At 34.2% G+C, this 15,340-nt stretch overlaps 1 protein-coding gene across 1 annotated transcript; it reads right to left on the minus strand.

Annotated features, from left to right (window-relative positions):
• Window positions 1-8,232: 8,232 nt before the first annotated feature.
• On the minus strand, window positions 8,233-11,628 carry LOC122062845 (exopolygalacturonase-like). The gene is made up of 6 exons (XM_042626497.1): window positions 11,339-11,628; window positions 11,099-11,239; window positions 10,743-10,919; window positions 9,677-9,966; window positions 8,941-9,169; window positions 8,233-8,763 (listed from the first exon to the last, which is right to left on the minus strand). Exons 1-6 carry the CDS (start codon window positions 11,561-11,563, stop codon window positions 8,512-8,514), a joined length of 1,314 nt encoding a protein of 437 aa, XP_042482431.1. The 5' UTR covers window positions 11,564-11,628; the 3' UTR covers window positions 8,233-8,511.
• Window positions 11,629-15,340: the final 3,712 nt, after the last annotated feature.

Here is a 15,340-nt window from a genome sequence, read left to right on the forward strand (position 1 = left end):
TCAATATTTAGTATTGTTTTACAAATTATCATAAAAAAGCAATGTAGGGGTGAGAGAGAGAGAGAGAGAGAGAGAGAGAGAGAGAGAGAGAGAGAGAGAGAGAGAGAGAGAGAGAAGTCCAATAATGGGACAAACAAGCTAAAAAAATAAAAGACATAAAATATAGAAGTTTACCACGGTAAGAGACTTCGAGTTAAAAATAGAAGGCTTTTGGGCTAGTACAATGTGAGAGTGGGAAAGAAAAAGGAGCTTTAGGAAAAAAAAAAGAGTTAAATATGAAAAGGAAAGATAGAATTTTAATTAAAAATGGAAATTGGATAAAATCCTGTGAGAGTGGGAGGGAGAGAAAGAGTTTTATTGAAAAAGGAAAGTAGATAATGGACAAAATTATGTAAAAGTAGGAGAGAGATATAAATAGTATTTAATTATTATAAAAATATAATAATATAAAGGGTACCAGTAATTTAAGAAAATAAAAAAAAAGAATAAAAAATATATAAAAAGAAGAAAGGATAAAATTGTCAAGTGAAAGATTTGCCACTTCGTGCTTTTATATAATAGTATGATATATATATATATATATATATATATAAATATATACCTTCTCACATCCCACCAATTGGTATCACATCCTTTTCCCTCAATAAATGCCAACCCTAATTAGACAATTTGTCACTCTCCCTTTTGATCAATGCAAATTTGTACTCTGTTATCGTATGAAACATTCTCCCATTTTTTTTGTTTTTATATGTTCTCCTTGTCGACAAGAGGAGATGCGAATCAGAAAGTGGAAAACTATGTCTTTGTTTTTTTCATATGTTAGTCTTTATTCCATTATTTTTATAGTTCTTATTAGTTAGTCATTGTAATAGAAACTTAGTCCAACAAATTATTTGAATCCAAAGAAAATAAGGGGAGGGAGCCGAAAAATGGAAAAAAAAAAAATCTCCATTTGCGGGAGGGCAGATGTGAAGAGAGTGGAAAAATTAAGAACATTAAAATCTCAACAAAGAATGTTGAAATAGAAGTTTGGTTAGTCTTTATAAGTTAAGGTTCGAAATTTCGTTAAAAATACTCATTTTGTCCTTCTCTAAATCGAAAAGCTTTTGTGAAATGGATGAAATTTAGTAAGCAAAATTAAGCACTTTTTTTTTTTTTTTTTTGTTGGGGGGGGGGGGGGTGGTGCTGTAGAAGAAGATTATACAAGTTTGAATCAATATATTTCTTAACAAAAAAATCATCCAAAGTGGTATTTTGCCTTCAAACCCTATGTCTTTTAATATATATTGTGATATTGTATCTTTTTCCTAATATATCCTTTTTTACATATAATTTAGGTCCTTATGGCTTGACCTTTAGTCAAAATAGTTAAAATATGAATTAATAACGAAGAAATACAAAATTAGCATGCGTAGAACCATTTAACATTACAATCAATATATAAATTCATAATTCATTATCAAAAAGTGTCATTATAGATATTTAATAAATACAAATTTTCAATTTCTTAACATATCAAACATATGTCTTGCCAAAAAAAAAAAAAAAAATACATATTAAACACTTGCTTCATGTACAATAGATGTATACTAATTACCTAATGTCAATCACGCAATTCTAACAAGGAAACACAAGAAATTTGAATAAAATCAAGGTGATCGGGGAATATAAGCTCGAACTCAAATTTTGCAAAAATGTAATCACAAGAAAAAAAACCAAGCTGATGTAATTATTCTTTATCCATCGTCAAGAAAGAATCCTTTGATCGAGGGGTTCAAATGGTGAGTGGATAGTATCATAGAATAATGGGATATTATCAACTTTGTATAATAGGGAGGTAGAAAATTTGTAATTCTAGATGGGTGTATTTTTCTTTCAACCATGATGCATGAAAACTTTCTTCTATGAATTATTGGAGAAAATATTGTCTAACTTCACCAATTGTTAATATGTTTTAAGAAAGAAAATATTTGAAAGAAACTTCCACACTGACGTAGACATTCAAGTTGATGTGATAGAGGCGAATTTGACTAAGGATATATTTTTTAAAGCAAGTTTATTGTTTTATGAACGGTCCTATGAGGAATAGATTGAAAGGTCGTTCATATGTTTAAGTTTTATTTCAATTAGAGTTAATTAAGTGATTGATCCAAACAATTCTCATGAGAATTACCATATAACTTGACTAAGTGGATTATTCATTTTAAAGAGATTTCAGATTTTTATGTGTTTTGGGAGTGAAGAGTCTTATGATTTGATTCCAAGAAGATGCGAATAGGGCCCTCATGGTCACTTTTCTCTGAACTTTCCTGGTAACGTGTTTCTCTTGTTTATACTTTTGATAAAGGTATCTTTTTATTTTGTTTTGTTTTGTTTTTTTTTTTTTTTCTTCCTTTTATAGGGTAAAGTTCATATCATCTGACGTGGGGAATTCTTAGACCTAAACGAATTAAATCAGATATTCCTCAACTTATGATTTAATTGTGTCTACACAGTCAAATCAAATAAAGTGATATTATTACTTTTTCTATCTTTTTTATGAAAATTATTAGTATATTAATCACCTGTTGCAATTGCTATACCTTGAGAGAGAAAAGAAAATGGTGTTTATAAGAAAGTATAAGAAACTGTTAATTTTTTTTCCATATGTTATGACTTTATAATAATGATATGAATCTTAACATGAGTAGGTGGGCAACTTCCTTCTTATATAAGAGAGAATATATCTTATTCACAACTGATTACTTGATGACAGGGGATTCCATTGAAGTAATTATCAGGGGCTTCCTCCTCATAGTTCAATAGATGAAGGTGAAAGCCTGGAGGGGATAAAGAAAGTTTAGACAAATTTCAAAGAACTTGATAGATGGTTTTCCAACACACTTTCCACCTTCTCTATTTTGCTCAAGCCTATGAATGAATTGGTTATTTTTTTGGCCAACTTAACCTATAATGCGATGACTATGTTTGTAATCTGGAAAACGATGTTTTCACTTCTCTTTTTTGGGTGAATGGAATATCTATTATGAATAAATCAATAGGGGTTTGAGGAGAAAAGAGTAAGTGGGTATCTTAGTGTGGGAACGAATTTGCTCACTATTTTGCTCTTTACAAAATATCTTCTTATGAATATAAAACCTGGAGATATTTTGTTAATCCCCATGGTTAAGGCTAGTTCCAAAGAGCAATCACCATCCACGTTGTATGTAAGGACAAAATATCATAATAGAAAAGATAAAAAAGTTATAACGTTAATGGGAGGTTGACATAAATTTGAAATATTGATTATCTAAAATACCCCTATTGCACAAAGGTTGAAACTATTCGCCTGATTATTTAGTGACAAGTTCATGTAAACAATGCTTAGTTACATGGGGCATTAGCCTTTTCAATGGGATTCTCTTTTGACACCTCTAATGTTGTCAACTAATTTGTGGCCTTATTTTTTTTGTACTTTTAATATAATGTTATATATATATAATTTTTTTTTTGAATAAGAGTAAATTATGTTATTTGACATATATACTAAAATACGAAAAAATAATAATTTTTTATAATGATATAGTGATAAGTCGCTTTCAAATTATTTTTAATTTCTTTTACCCTAGGATTGGACGGAACCTTGATGATTAGACTATTGAACAACTGTTTGACTTAGACAAATTTTGTGAATAAAACAGGGACAAATTAAAGAAAATGTCATGTTTTAACCTATACAATTGACATTTAGCCAATCCATTTTTTTTTTAAATTATTGATATTTTGTACTCGAACGCATTCTTGCACCAAATGGAATCAGAACTTGATTAATGAGATTCATGTCATGCACCCTATAATTTGGGTCCACCTATGACAAATAAAAATCATTTTTAGTACTTTTGTATGTTTCGCGGAATCATACACTCTAGAACATTTTAATTGTAGTAAAATTTTTGCTCTAATTTGATATTGACATGTGTTGAAATAATACTTAAAGTAATTATTTTTCCATGAAGAATAAGATTTTAAGGAAACAAGGGTAATAAACTGATACATGGTGGACTGCAATTAAGATATTCCACTAAATTCAAAGGATCCTCGTTATCTGATAGTCAGAATGACGGGATGATTATTTGACGTGGCAAGACAACTAGAAAGGCTCTAGCTTGTGCCATGGTCGTAATATATATATATATATATAAATGATTCACCTATTTAAATCTGTATGATAGTATGACAAGATCATGTTTATATAAAGATTAGGGGAATTTTTTTTTTTTTTTGGTGGGGGTGTATAAGATTAAGGGAAGTTATAATCACGGGTGTTAATCAGTTCGATTCCGATGTAGACGGTTGGATTCGATTCAGTGCAAGTCTTTTTAGATAAAACCAAAATCAAATCATTTGATAAATGGTTTCATACATTAAAATCGAAACTATTTACAAACAGTTTTAAACGATTTTCTTATGTTTTCTAGTTTTTTATCCAAACAATTACTTTACCTTTGAAAATTTTAGTGAAATGGATGTAAATTGTAACATTGAATTTAATTGTTTAATGTAAGCTTAATTTTTATTATTGAAATATATGTAAAGTTAACGTTGAATGGGTTAAACTTACTTCATATATGTTAATCGGTTTAATGATTTATTTAAACAGTTTACCAACAATTAAACTTTAAAACCAAAATCGAATCATGATTTCAATTTTAAAACCAAAACCGAACCATTTAATAAATGGTTTCATGGTTTTGTTGTAAACAATTCAGTTCAATTTCGAGAAATGATTTCGATTTCAATTTCAAATTCACAACCTTAATTATAATTAAGAAAAATATTACAAAAATAAAAGTGGGTATTGTCTTTCCCCATTAACATTGCTGGACTTACGCCATTTTCACTCTCATATATTCACTAACCTTCCTTTGTTAAACTGATCAGAGAGCCTAATCCATTAGATTAACTTGGATCAACTTTAACATTTGATAAAATACGAAGTAAGAACTAATTTAAATTTATAATGGAAAATGGAGTTGATTTTCTTCAAAATTTCTAGACACCAATCTATTCTCTACGGAGTTACCCAAAAAAAATCTATTCTCCATGGTTTTTATTTTGCATTATTATTATTATAATTAATCAAAATCCAAAATTTTAGAGCTTTCCTTCTAATCTTATCCTAAAGTCTCTCTCTCTCCTCCTCATGCGACCAAATCGAGAAGCATCCATTTTTATATACGCACTTCTCTCATTTTCCAAAATTCTACTAAAAACTATGCCCTGACCTTGTTTCCTATTTATAAATATTCCTTATCCATAGTTTCAATCCCACTGCACACTTCCCTCTATTAAATTGCCATTTTAAGTTGGTAAAAGGGTTCTGTCGACCTAAAGCGTACAGTACTAACTCTCCTCACATGAACATTATTTATTCATTTATGGAAGAGATAGGGAAAACAATATTCATGTGAAGAGACACAGTGTACGCCATAGATTTGGAAAGAAAACATTATTTTTCTTTAGTACATATAGATATAGGTGGGATGGAACAAAGAGTCGACCACAGACCTTCTCAGTCTTACGCCATAAGCTGCCACCACTGAGAACATTGTTCAAAACTATTCTTTTTTCAAATTTTCTATTTATAGCAATTCTTTTTCCATGATTCCAATCTCCTCTTGCCACATTATTACTTTCTAAAACTTTTCATTTGTTCCCCACTTTTTATTGGGAAATTTCCAATAGTTTTCCTATAATGTAGCTACGTTTATCATACTTCATATGAAATAATCAAATATGTATATATATTGGTAAAAATAATCTAATACAAAGTTACGAACACCTAATTTATTACATTTATATAACATTTTTCTCGTATGAAAAATTTCCATTGCATTTGTCAAGAATTCTTCATATGAAATAATTTAACATATAGAGAAGAAGTTATGTATACTGTGGGCTTATCTGGAATTCTGGAACTAGCGGTTCAATCAACGGGAGGGTTGAGGTGGAAGGGGCATGTGGAACTTTTCCAAGTGGAGGAGGAGATAGATAAACACAGCTTTGGGAAATACCGACAATATACCCAACCTTCCCCAAAACAAACACCCCCCCTCCCCCTAAAAAAAAAAAAGTCTCAAAATATGTTCATACAACCCATCCCTACATCTCAAGCAACCCATTTAGACTCCCCCTAACTTGACCACTTATCATGTATGATTGGCTCATTCAAATTAATCACACTCAAAGGTACGATGGGGTTCTCTTATACGTAGGTACCTTGAGGCTTGAGTGGTGTTTTTTTGATAGAAGAGGCTTGAGTGGTTCTTAATAAAAAAAAAAACAGAGGCATGATTGGTGAGTATCAATAATTAGAGTGCTGGCCTAAGTCTAGGGAGAGGTCATTTGATCAACTCTCTTTCATCCGACCTATTATTTTTTCTTCCCTTTTACCCTCATACAACTCTTGGGCATTCCTTGAGTTGGGATTCCAACCCCAACTACTGCCCGGCCAGCCTTCGATAGGATCTTACAAAAAAAAAAATGCTGCTTTTCCAGCGTTTTTTCACATCCTGACCATATAAAACCTGCATCGGCAGTCTCTTTTCTTTGTTGACTGTGGACCGGTGAACCCCATTGTTGACAAACTACTTTCATCGGGAGATTGATGATGGGTAGCGGAAAATTCCCAAACACTGGCGGCATGGGAAGATGAGAACCTTCTTCCAGGTTATAACATATTTAAATGTCAGCTTTGGCGGGCTTTCGATTCACTCCTGTGAAGCCCGGCCCAGTCCTCACACTAATTCACCGATCCAAGCCACCATGACACGTTGGATACGGCCCACAAAGGGTCAACTTTTGACCTCTTTGACTTCTTGTCGTTCTCCTTCAACCACTACTCTCTGACACATCACCACAAGTTACGAAAAAACCTGCATCTTCCACTCATGGGTGGACCAGCATAGTCTTTTTTTATCCATCTATATATCATTATAAATGTACATAATCGAATATTTTTTTTTTCAATAAATAAATAAAAATACCTTCCAAACAATCTTGTGGTACCCACCATTGGTGGATGGACGGATGGGATTGCAGAGTCAACATCAGATAAAAGTCGTATGTTTTCCAAGTGCATGACACTGGACAAAATCCTGAAAATGATACTCTTAGAGGTCAATAGAGCTTCTTCCCTTAATTTAGAAGTTAGAGAGAGAGAGAGAGAGAGAGAGAGAGAGAGAGAGTTTTGGGTTTGGGTGGTAATTATAAAGGTGCTTGAGATGGCTCTGGTAATCGATGGGGACTTGTACCAAAAAAAAAAAAAATCGATGGGGACAGTTTCCAAACAATTTAATCCTAAAAAGTCTATACCAAAATCCTTCCATTTAGAAAATGGTGATTTGGTCCCATTAAATAATGGAATGGTCATGGCCTCATATGATGGTAGAGTTTTTATTTTATTTATTTAGTTATGTTTTTTTGAGATGCAAGACCCATACTAAGACCAAATATAGGGATCCACGAAGGGACAGAGCAGGACCCACTGAACCATATTTATTATTAATTTATTAAATTACTATTATTATATAAATCTTCTTGAACTTACATTAAACCCAACTATCTAGTTGTTTGCCATTGAACTTGAAATTTATCCTTAGTTTCGATTCCTTAATGATTATGCATTTAAAGAAGTCTACAATTCTTGAGTATATAAATAATTAAATATATTATATATTCATAAACAAACAAATAATCAAACATCAATTCTTTTTTTTCTTTTACAATTACAGCATGGAAGAGAGTTGGGAATGCCCAGTTTTCTATAAGCTATCAACAAATATCAATCGTAGGACTGGTCATAAGAGGGCAAGAGTTTTCTCCTAATAGATAGATGTTGGGCACCCTGGCAACATGTTTAGCCTTTTTCTCTTACGACTTAATCCTTATAAGTTATAACTATTAAGTATTAACTAGGATTAAATATGCATCTTAAATAAAACATGATAGTTTCGAGACAATTAGCAATTTTGGTCCCAAATTGATAGCCTTTCGTAATTGGATTAATAGAGAAATATTCATGACTAATAGGTAATGAAGCTAATCCCAAGGGGGTAGACAAATTGGCGAGGCAGCTTTACACAGGGGTGTTTAGTACTCTTCATTGTTGTGGGGTCAGTTGGACCTAAGGGGCTAATCAGGCCGAAGGCTGAATACCTGTGATTAGCACAAAAAAAAAGAAGAAGAAGCTGATACTTATAATATGATCTTGCCACATTAATTTAGAAATTACAACAACTAAGCCTCTCGAGTGAAAGGAGGGCCCACCAGGTAAAATAGTATGATACAATTACACTTACCATGACAAACTAAGTATCATATAAATTTACAAAAATTCCCAACAACAGAACCTAAGTCACAAGAGGGGTAAGGACGGCTGCTGCTTGAGTAAACCCATCGTCTCTTGATCCCTTCTTCCTTGTAAATGAGAGAGGCCCCTTAATTAGGAGTGATTACTATTATGTCCATTCCTTAGTTGTGAATATTGGCATTCATGGAGCATGGTGGAGGAATCTGAGTTCCACTATATTTGACTGCCACATGGCGACACGATGACTTGGCGATGTTTCCTCCTGATCTGGCAAGGTCCAAGTGAACTTCCTCAAAATTCACATTCTGACATGGCACCCCTTTGCTGCACTCCAATGTCACAGCCACTGGAGAAGATGATGTTCCTCTTATGTTCCTGAAGTATAAGTCACTTAACTTCACTCGTGATGGTGCCTGCATATCCATTGAAATCAATCATAATGTAATATAATCTTACCCTCACTTCACGGAGAAATTGTTTTCTGACTTGAACCCGTGATCATTTAGTCATAATAGAGCAACCTTATTACTATTGCACTAAATCCAACCTCTAAATTCACGAAACAACGGAGGATATTTGGGTGCACTTACCATAGAATCACAGGTACTATAAGGACAATAGGTCTGGTCGATGATGATGGGATTAGCCACATTGTTCATGACAATGTCCTCAAAGGTCATGTTGGAGGCCACACTAGAATCCGGTGAATTGGCCCATGTCTTGATCCTAACTCCGTTCATTGTCCCACTGAGCGTGCAATCTCTAACAACAAGCCCAGTTACATCCCCTTCATCCTGATATTTTCCCAAGCTTCCAACGCTGCAACAAACACAAATACCAACAACAATACTAATCGAGTTTTTGATTATGTAATGTTTTCATTACGTATAGATTAGCATCCAATCATTGTATGCATATGAATTAGTAGAAGAACATTGATTGATGGACTTGGGTTGATAGAGCCCGAAATGTGAAGTAACATCCTTGATGTGATATAGACCTTGGGAGCGTAACCTCTATGCCTAGACACAGTGGGGTCAAATGATCGCCGCTCCCCATGAAAGGCTAAAATATCACCTGCCCTGCTCATGCTTCTGCACGTGTTCTCATTGGCTTCTGTGTGCATATGAGAACACTTTTCCAAAGTATTATTATCATTATGTGTGGACCTATCAACAACTAAGCCTATTATGAGTGAGACATCAGTTGCAAATAAGATCCATAGAGTGAGAGAAAGCTACCATGGAGAACTCTTGTCAAACGCTATGGACCTAAGTATGTTATTGTTTGGTGTTCATTGATTCAATATGAAAATGAATTCGATACCTGATGCCGTGACCAGGTCCACAGCTAACGCCCTTGATGTGAACATTAGTATTGCCTTGTCCGATGGAGACACAATCGTCGCCGGTTCCAATCACAGAATCGGAGATGGTAACATCGCTGCTCCGCTCCAAGTGGATACCATCTGTGTTAGGGCTGTTTCCTGGGGCGGAGATCCTGATCCCACTTCCTTTGAAGTTCTTGCAGTCCAGCACAGCAATGTGGAAGAACTTACTATTTAAGGAGGTTATGCTCTTCACTATTGTGTTTGTCATCTGAACAAACTTCACATTCTGCAACAAATAAGTTTAGCTTTTGTTATAAATGGTCACCTCTCATCCTATGGTCTTGTTTGGAAGTTAAGAAAAGAAAAGAAAAGAAAAGAAAAATAATATGGGTGCGTTTGGTAGTCATAAAAAAAAAAAAAAAAAACCGTTTCTGACAATTTTTCATTCTATGAGAACAAAAAAATGGAATAAGGCTGGTTTAGTAGTCATCCAGAAAAATGTTTCTAACGTTTCCATTTTGTTCTAAATGCAAAAAATGTGAAAACTATGGTAATTGTTTCTGAAATATATTCACCAAACACCATTTTTTTTTAAATGACATTTTGGCTCGGAAACTGAAAATTATGTTTATGACACGTAACGTCGTTTCTGGAATTGAATGACTATCAAAAACAATCTAAAGCATTTGATGTCAACTTGGTTTTTTTTTTTTTTTTTACAAAAAGGTGAAAAAAAAATACTAAAAATGCAAAATGATGAACAACAAAACTTGTCCTGTCATTTGTTTCATTCTAAATAAAAAAAAAAAAGTGTACAACTAGGGTACTTATTCTTGAAACAGGTTCACCAAATACCCTTTTTTTTTTTTTTTAAATGGCATTTTGAACAAAAGACTAAAAAATTGTTTTTGAAAAAATGTCGTTACCAAAAAAAAAAATAATAATAATAATAATAATAAAACAAAAATTATAATTACACAATGATTTTGTTATATTTATTTATTTTTTGCAGTTCAAAACATAGAAATGGTGGGTAAGGCGGAAGAGAAGCAATTCACTTACTGTAGGAAGAACCTTGCACTTGACATTGGTGGGGCATTTATTGAACGGCCAGGATGCAGCTCCTTGGCCATCAAAGGTACCACCTCCAGTCAAAGTCAACCCTTCCACCCATCCAAACTCGATCCAATCTTCAGAAGAACCATACCTACTCAGATCTGTGGATGCCTTCAAGAAACCCTACAGATCAGAGAATACAACAACGGTGTCGATTTAGAATCAAAACCAAAAATCGAATCGAATCAAATTGAATAACTGAAATCGAACCATTTGACACCACATTAACGGAGAATCCAATCCCCCCAAAGGAAGCAAAGAAATTGAAGAAACAGATGATGATGATGATGATGATGCCTTGCCTGCATCTGGACGGTAAAAGAATCAACGGTGTTGCAGGGACCCACGAATTTAATGGGACCCAATAAGAAGGTCCCTTTTGGTATGAAAAGCTTCACTGGACCTTTGGACCCACATGCTGCCTTCCATGCCGCCGTGAAAGCCTGCGTATGTTAGAATGGAATTTAGGGTTAAACATCTCTGAAACTTCTCAAGATTCCCAAAAACAAAAGAAAAAGAATAAGAAGAAGAAAATGAATTACTTTGCTATCATCATTTCTTCCATCGCCTTTAGCGCCGAAGTTCTTGACGTTGAAAGTGCCGGAGCCACCCGATTGCTTCGTCGCTGCAACTGCTCCTCCTTTTGGTCCACCAGTTTTTCCTCCTCCTCCTCCTCCTCCACCGGCCACTCTTCCTCCTGTAACAATCCAGGCCAAGGAAATGAAGCAAAGCGAGAAGAAAATGAATTTTATTATATCAGGTCTCATAATTCTTTTATTTTTTATTTTTTATTTTTTTATTTTTTGTTTATTTATTTATTTTCTTTATAAGGTGATCCCTCTATTTGAACTCTGAGCGGCAGATTTGAATTTATAAGCATTCTGTAGAATCTTGGGCTACCTTTCAACGGTCATAACTAACTTCTTCCAATTATATGGAGGCTTTTTAACCGTTGCTGTAAACAGAAAATAGACCACCTATTATTATCCCTGTCTTTTTTCGGGGCCTCTACTTCTCCACTTCACTTTCCCTTTTGCCATGGACCTTTCAAGAAACGAAAATCTCTCTCTCTCTCTCTCTGGGGTCGGAAAGAGTGAGAAGACAGATTACTTGGAGATCCAAGTCTCTCTCGATCTCCACCGCTTAGAGCTTTCAACCCTCATTGGGGTAGCCGTCACATGCTAAGCAATGAAATATCAAAAAAATGGGTCATAATGTTGAAAAATAAAAAATAAAAAATTCACACGTGTTTAAAAATTTGTATTTTTAGAAATAATGGTGTTATAATGTTTTCTAGAGAATGATTCCTTTGCAACTACATTTACTTTCATGTAAAGATCCAAAGCTTATCTTTATTTAATTATCATTATCATTATTATTATTATTATTATTTTATTATATTTTTATGTTTGGACCGTGCCAACCCATATATCAAGATTGAACAGAATCAAAGATCGATCAAAGGTGATACCAATTTTTTTTTTTTTTTGATTGAAAGTTGGTACCAATTCAATCCGAGCAATATTGTTCATTTCGATCCAAATTTTAGAACCATGTTAGGAATACATGAGTGGAAGTTGTAGAAAAGTATTGCTCCTTGTGAATTATGTCGTGAGATAAGTGTCTCCTTAGTTGGTGATGTTCTCCTGAGAACCCAGCACAAAAATCATGATGAACGTTATCATTAATTGTATAATATGTCTAAGTTATAAGGGACCAAAGGTGTATTGCACATTATACACAAGTCCCCTGCTACTATTGAGATTTGAACTTGCATGTAAAGATGTTACAAATTTCTGTTAAATATTTTTTTAAAACTTTTTCTTTAATTATTTTTATTTAATTCTGTATATTTATTTAGGAGTAGGTATTTTATTAGTAACAATTAACAAGTATGACTTTGAATAGAATTAATCGAAAACATCCCTGTAAGTAATCCCATTTTTTTAGGATTAGCTAATTAATGGGAAGCATCAGCAGCAACAAATAATGTAATTCACAAGATATTTCAAGCGGACTCCATGTTAAAGATTTGGATAGCACTAAATCTTAAATCTAACCGTTGAGAAAATAATCAAAATACTTATAAATTTCCACATCAGAATACTCTCAAATCATTAATGAGACTCATGTAAGTCAAGCTAACAGGTTCCTATTTTTCAGGCAAAAGAAGAAAATAAAAAATAGTTACAAACAGATTTCCATGCTTTCCTACTTACTAGGAAGTACGTGCGTTCGGACGTTACAGAACCACCAATTTCCTATTTCTCAGGAAGTATGTACGAGGTGCGTTCGAGTCCAAATTCTCTACCCACGTGGGGTGCCCAGGTGATGGGGAGTTCAGGACCAGCTACTTTCCTATTTGTGAGGAAGTCAGAGTTTTCCTTCTTTACACATGCTCCTTTTGCTCATCGACAAACAAATGACAAATCTAGGTGCATTCCATGGTGAGTTATGCTACCAGAGCAGAGGCCAGGGGGAAAATTTTGGGTTCTTTGAAGAATTTAACCGTTCGCCATCCATGAACACGAAATAGTTCGGAGCTTCTACGTCAAGGTGCTTCTCTCTCTCTCGCTCTCTCTCTCTCTCTCTCTCTTGACAAGCCAGGCGTAAGTGAGAGATCATTCACTATCGTGAGTGCGGCAATGCGGTTAGCATTGGATGGTTGAGAGCATCTGGACACGGACCCCAAGGTCCTCTCGACCATTTGATGTTCACCGCACCACCACACTTCTGTAGAGGATTTTCACGCGGTGTAAGTCTTAGACAAGGTTTGTGATCATCAATGGAAAGTTGAAACTTTATAGAAATGAAAATGAAATCATGAAGGAGAAAATAACTGTGCCCTCAAGTCCAGATCAGGTCCTCGTACAAGAATGATTTTTATACAGTGTCTGATCCATACTCCTCTGCCCTCTTGGGCTCTCTATGCCCAGACACAGGTAGGTGCAAAAAGACGGTACTACCCCTTCCTAGATACTTCCATGTATCCTCATATTGATTTGTGCGTTGGTGCAATGGTCGTGCAAGGGGACAAGCTCTCTTGCCCAACCATGAATTATCAATGCTACACAATTCCCAATTACATAGGCTCCATTTTGTGTCAACATAAGATATTAGAGCCCTCTGAAACCCAAAAAATCTATTCCCTATTGATTCTCATGTGCACCTCTTTGTTGACCCTATGCTTGCATAGGATCGCACGGCCAAGAGCATTCTTTTACCCTTACTATGTATTTTTTTCTGTCATTTATCGCAACTCCTCAAGGAATTTAAGGACTTCAAATTAGTGGTGTTTTGATTTTCCTTCTCTCTTTTGTGTGATCAGTGATATTTTCAAAAGCTTTTCTCACTCTTTTTAAAAATTTCTGTCGCTTGTTATTTTTTATTTCGTTTTGAACATGAAAATGAAGCATGCATACTTCAAGTGGATTATCCATAGTTGTCATACATTATGACTTCTATTGTTGGGATTAGGCTCCTCTACGACCAGGCACACTGTGCAGTGCACATCCGGTGGTTGAGAGCATTGGTGCACACATTCTAGCACATGCGCATGCATTCCCAGAGGCTCCTAATCGATAGATGTGTACTGCATGCTGTGCTGCACCACAAAGGAGTCCCACGCTCCATTGTTGCCTGATATGATAGAAAACACTTTACGCTAATCTTAACAAAAGCACATCCAGTAGAGTTCTAACAGTTGTCATGCATAATATATGTCATAATTTAGGAGTGGCCAAGTATAAAATAAAGTTATAACTAGCGCCTCAAGCCTGTGGTTACCAAATTGAATTTTTTTGATCAAATGAGATGGATCGAAACGAATCACTTGACTTGATGTATGACTAAGTCCAATTATTGATTTGTACATAAAATTAGGTTGAGTGTGGTTAGTTTTAGTGTTGCCACTGGGATTTCCCCCCTCACATTTGACGATCTTCAATTCACCATCAATGGGTTGACAAGGTTTCTTGTACAAAATCTAATGTATGCTAACATTCGAGAATTTTATTCACAGGTTAATTAAGTTTCAGTTGTTGTTTCTATGGTCAACTATTTTAGTTAGAACTTTGCATATGCATTTGATATTTTGAAAGTTCAATTTTTTTATTTTCTTATTGTTTTGATATAGAGATCTACTATAATGAATCGCTTGTTGTTCTTATGATTTGAAGTTCTTTGTCTTTCCTTGAATTTTTCTCCGATATGGTAAATGTAAGATACATTGTGGTTTATTTTATTTAATATTATTTAGTTTACGTTCTCTGTTGATGTTCTTACTTGTTCAATATAATTACAACTTCTTTCATTCTTGATATTTTTATAGGTGATATTGTGACTCCAAAACCAGTCTAAGTCCTTTTGGAACATATAAGGAAGAAATGGTTGGTGCTCAGATAATAGAATTTCCACATAAAATTACGCAAGTGGACCTGCATCAATTCAAAATGTGGTAAAGTGATAGTATTTGTACTGGAGCTGCCTAAATTGTGACACATACCAAATTACAAATACAAGAAAAGAAAATTTACAAACATGGA

This window comes from Macadamia integrifolia, unplaced genomic scaffold (assembly GCF_013358625.1).
Source record: "Macadamia integrifolia cultivar HAES 741 unplaced genomic scaffold, SCU_Mint_v3 scaffold1129, whole genome shotgun sequence".
NCBI lineage: Eukaryota > Viridiplantae > Streptophyta > Magnoliopsida > Proteales > Proteaceae > Macadamia > Macadamia integrifolia.

What these genes read in the sequence shown, in the direction of transcription:
- LOC122062845 (XM_042626497.1), bottom strand. Translation starts at nt 11,563, where the DNA reads ATGAGACCTGATATAATAAAATTCATTTTCTTCTCGCTTTGCTTCATT. An exon ending in AGTGCAAGGTTCTTCCTACA is followed by an intron (nt 9,967 to 10,742) that starts GTAAGTGAATTG and finishes TATTTGTTGCAG; the next exon opens with AATGTGAAGTTTGTTCAGAT. An exon ending in GGACCTGGTCACGGCATCAG is followed by an intron (nt 9,170 to 9,676) that starts GTATCGAATTCA and finishes TGTTTGTTGCAG; the next exon opens with CGTTGGAAGCTTGGGAAAAT.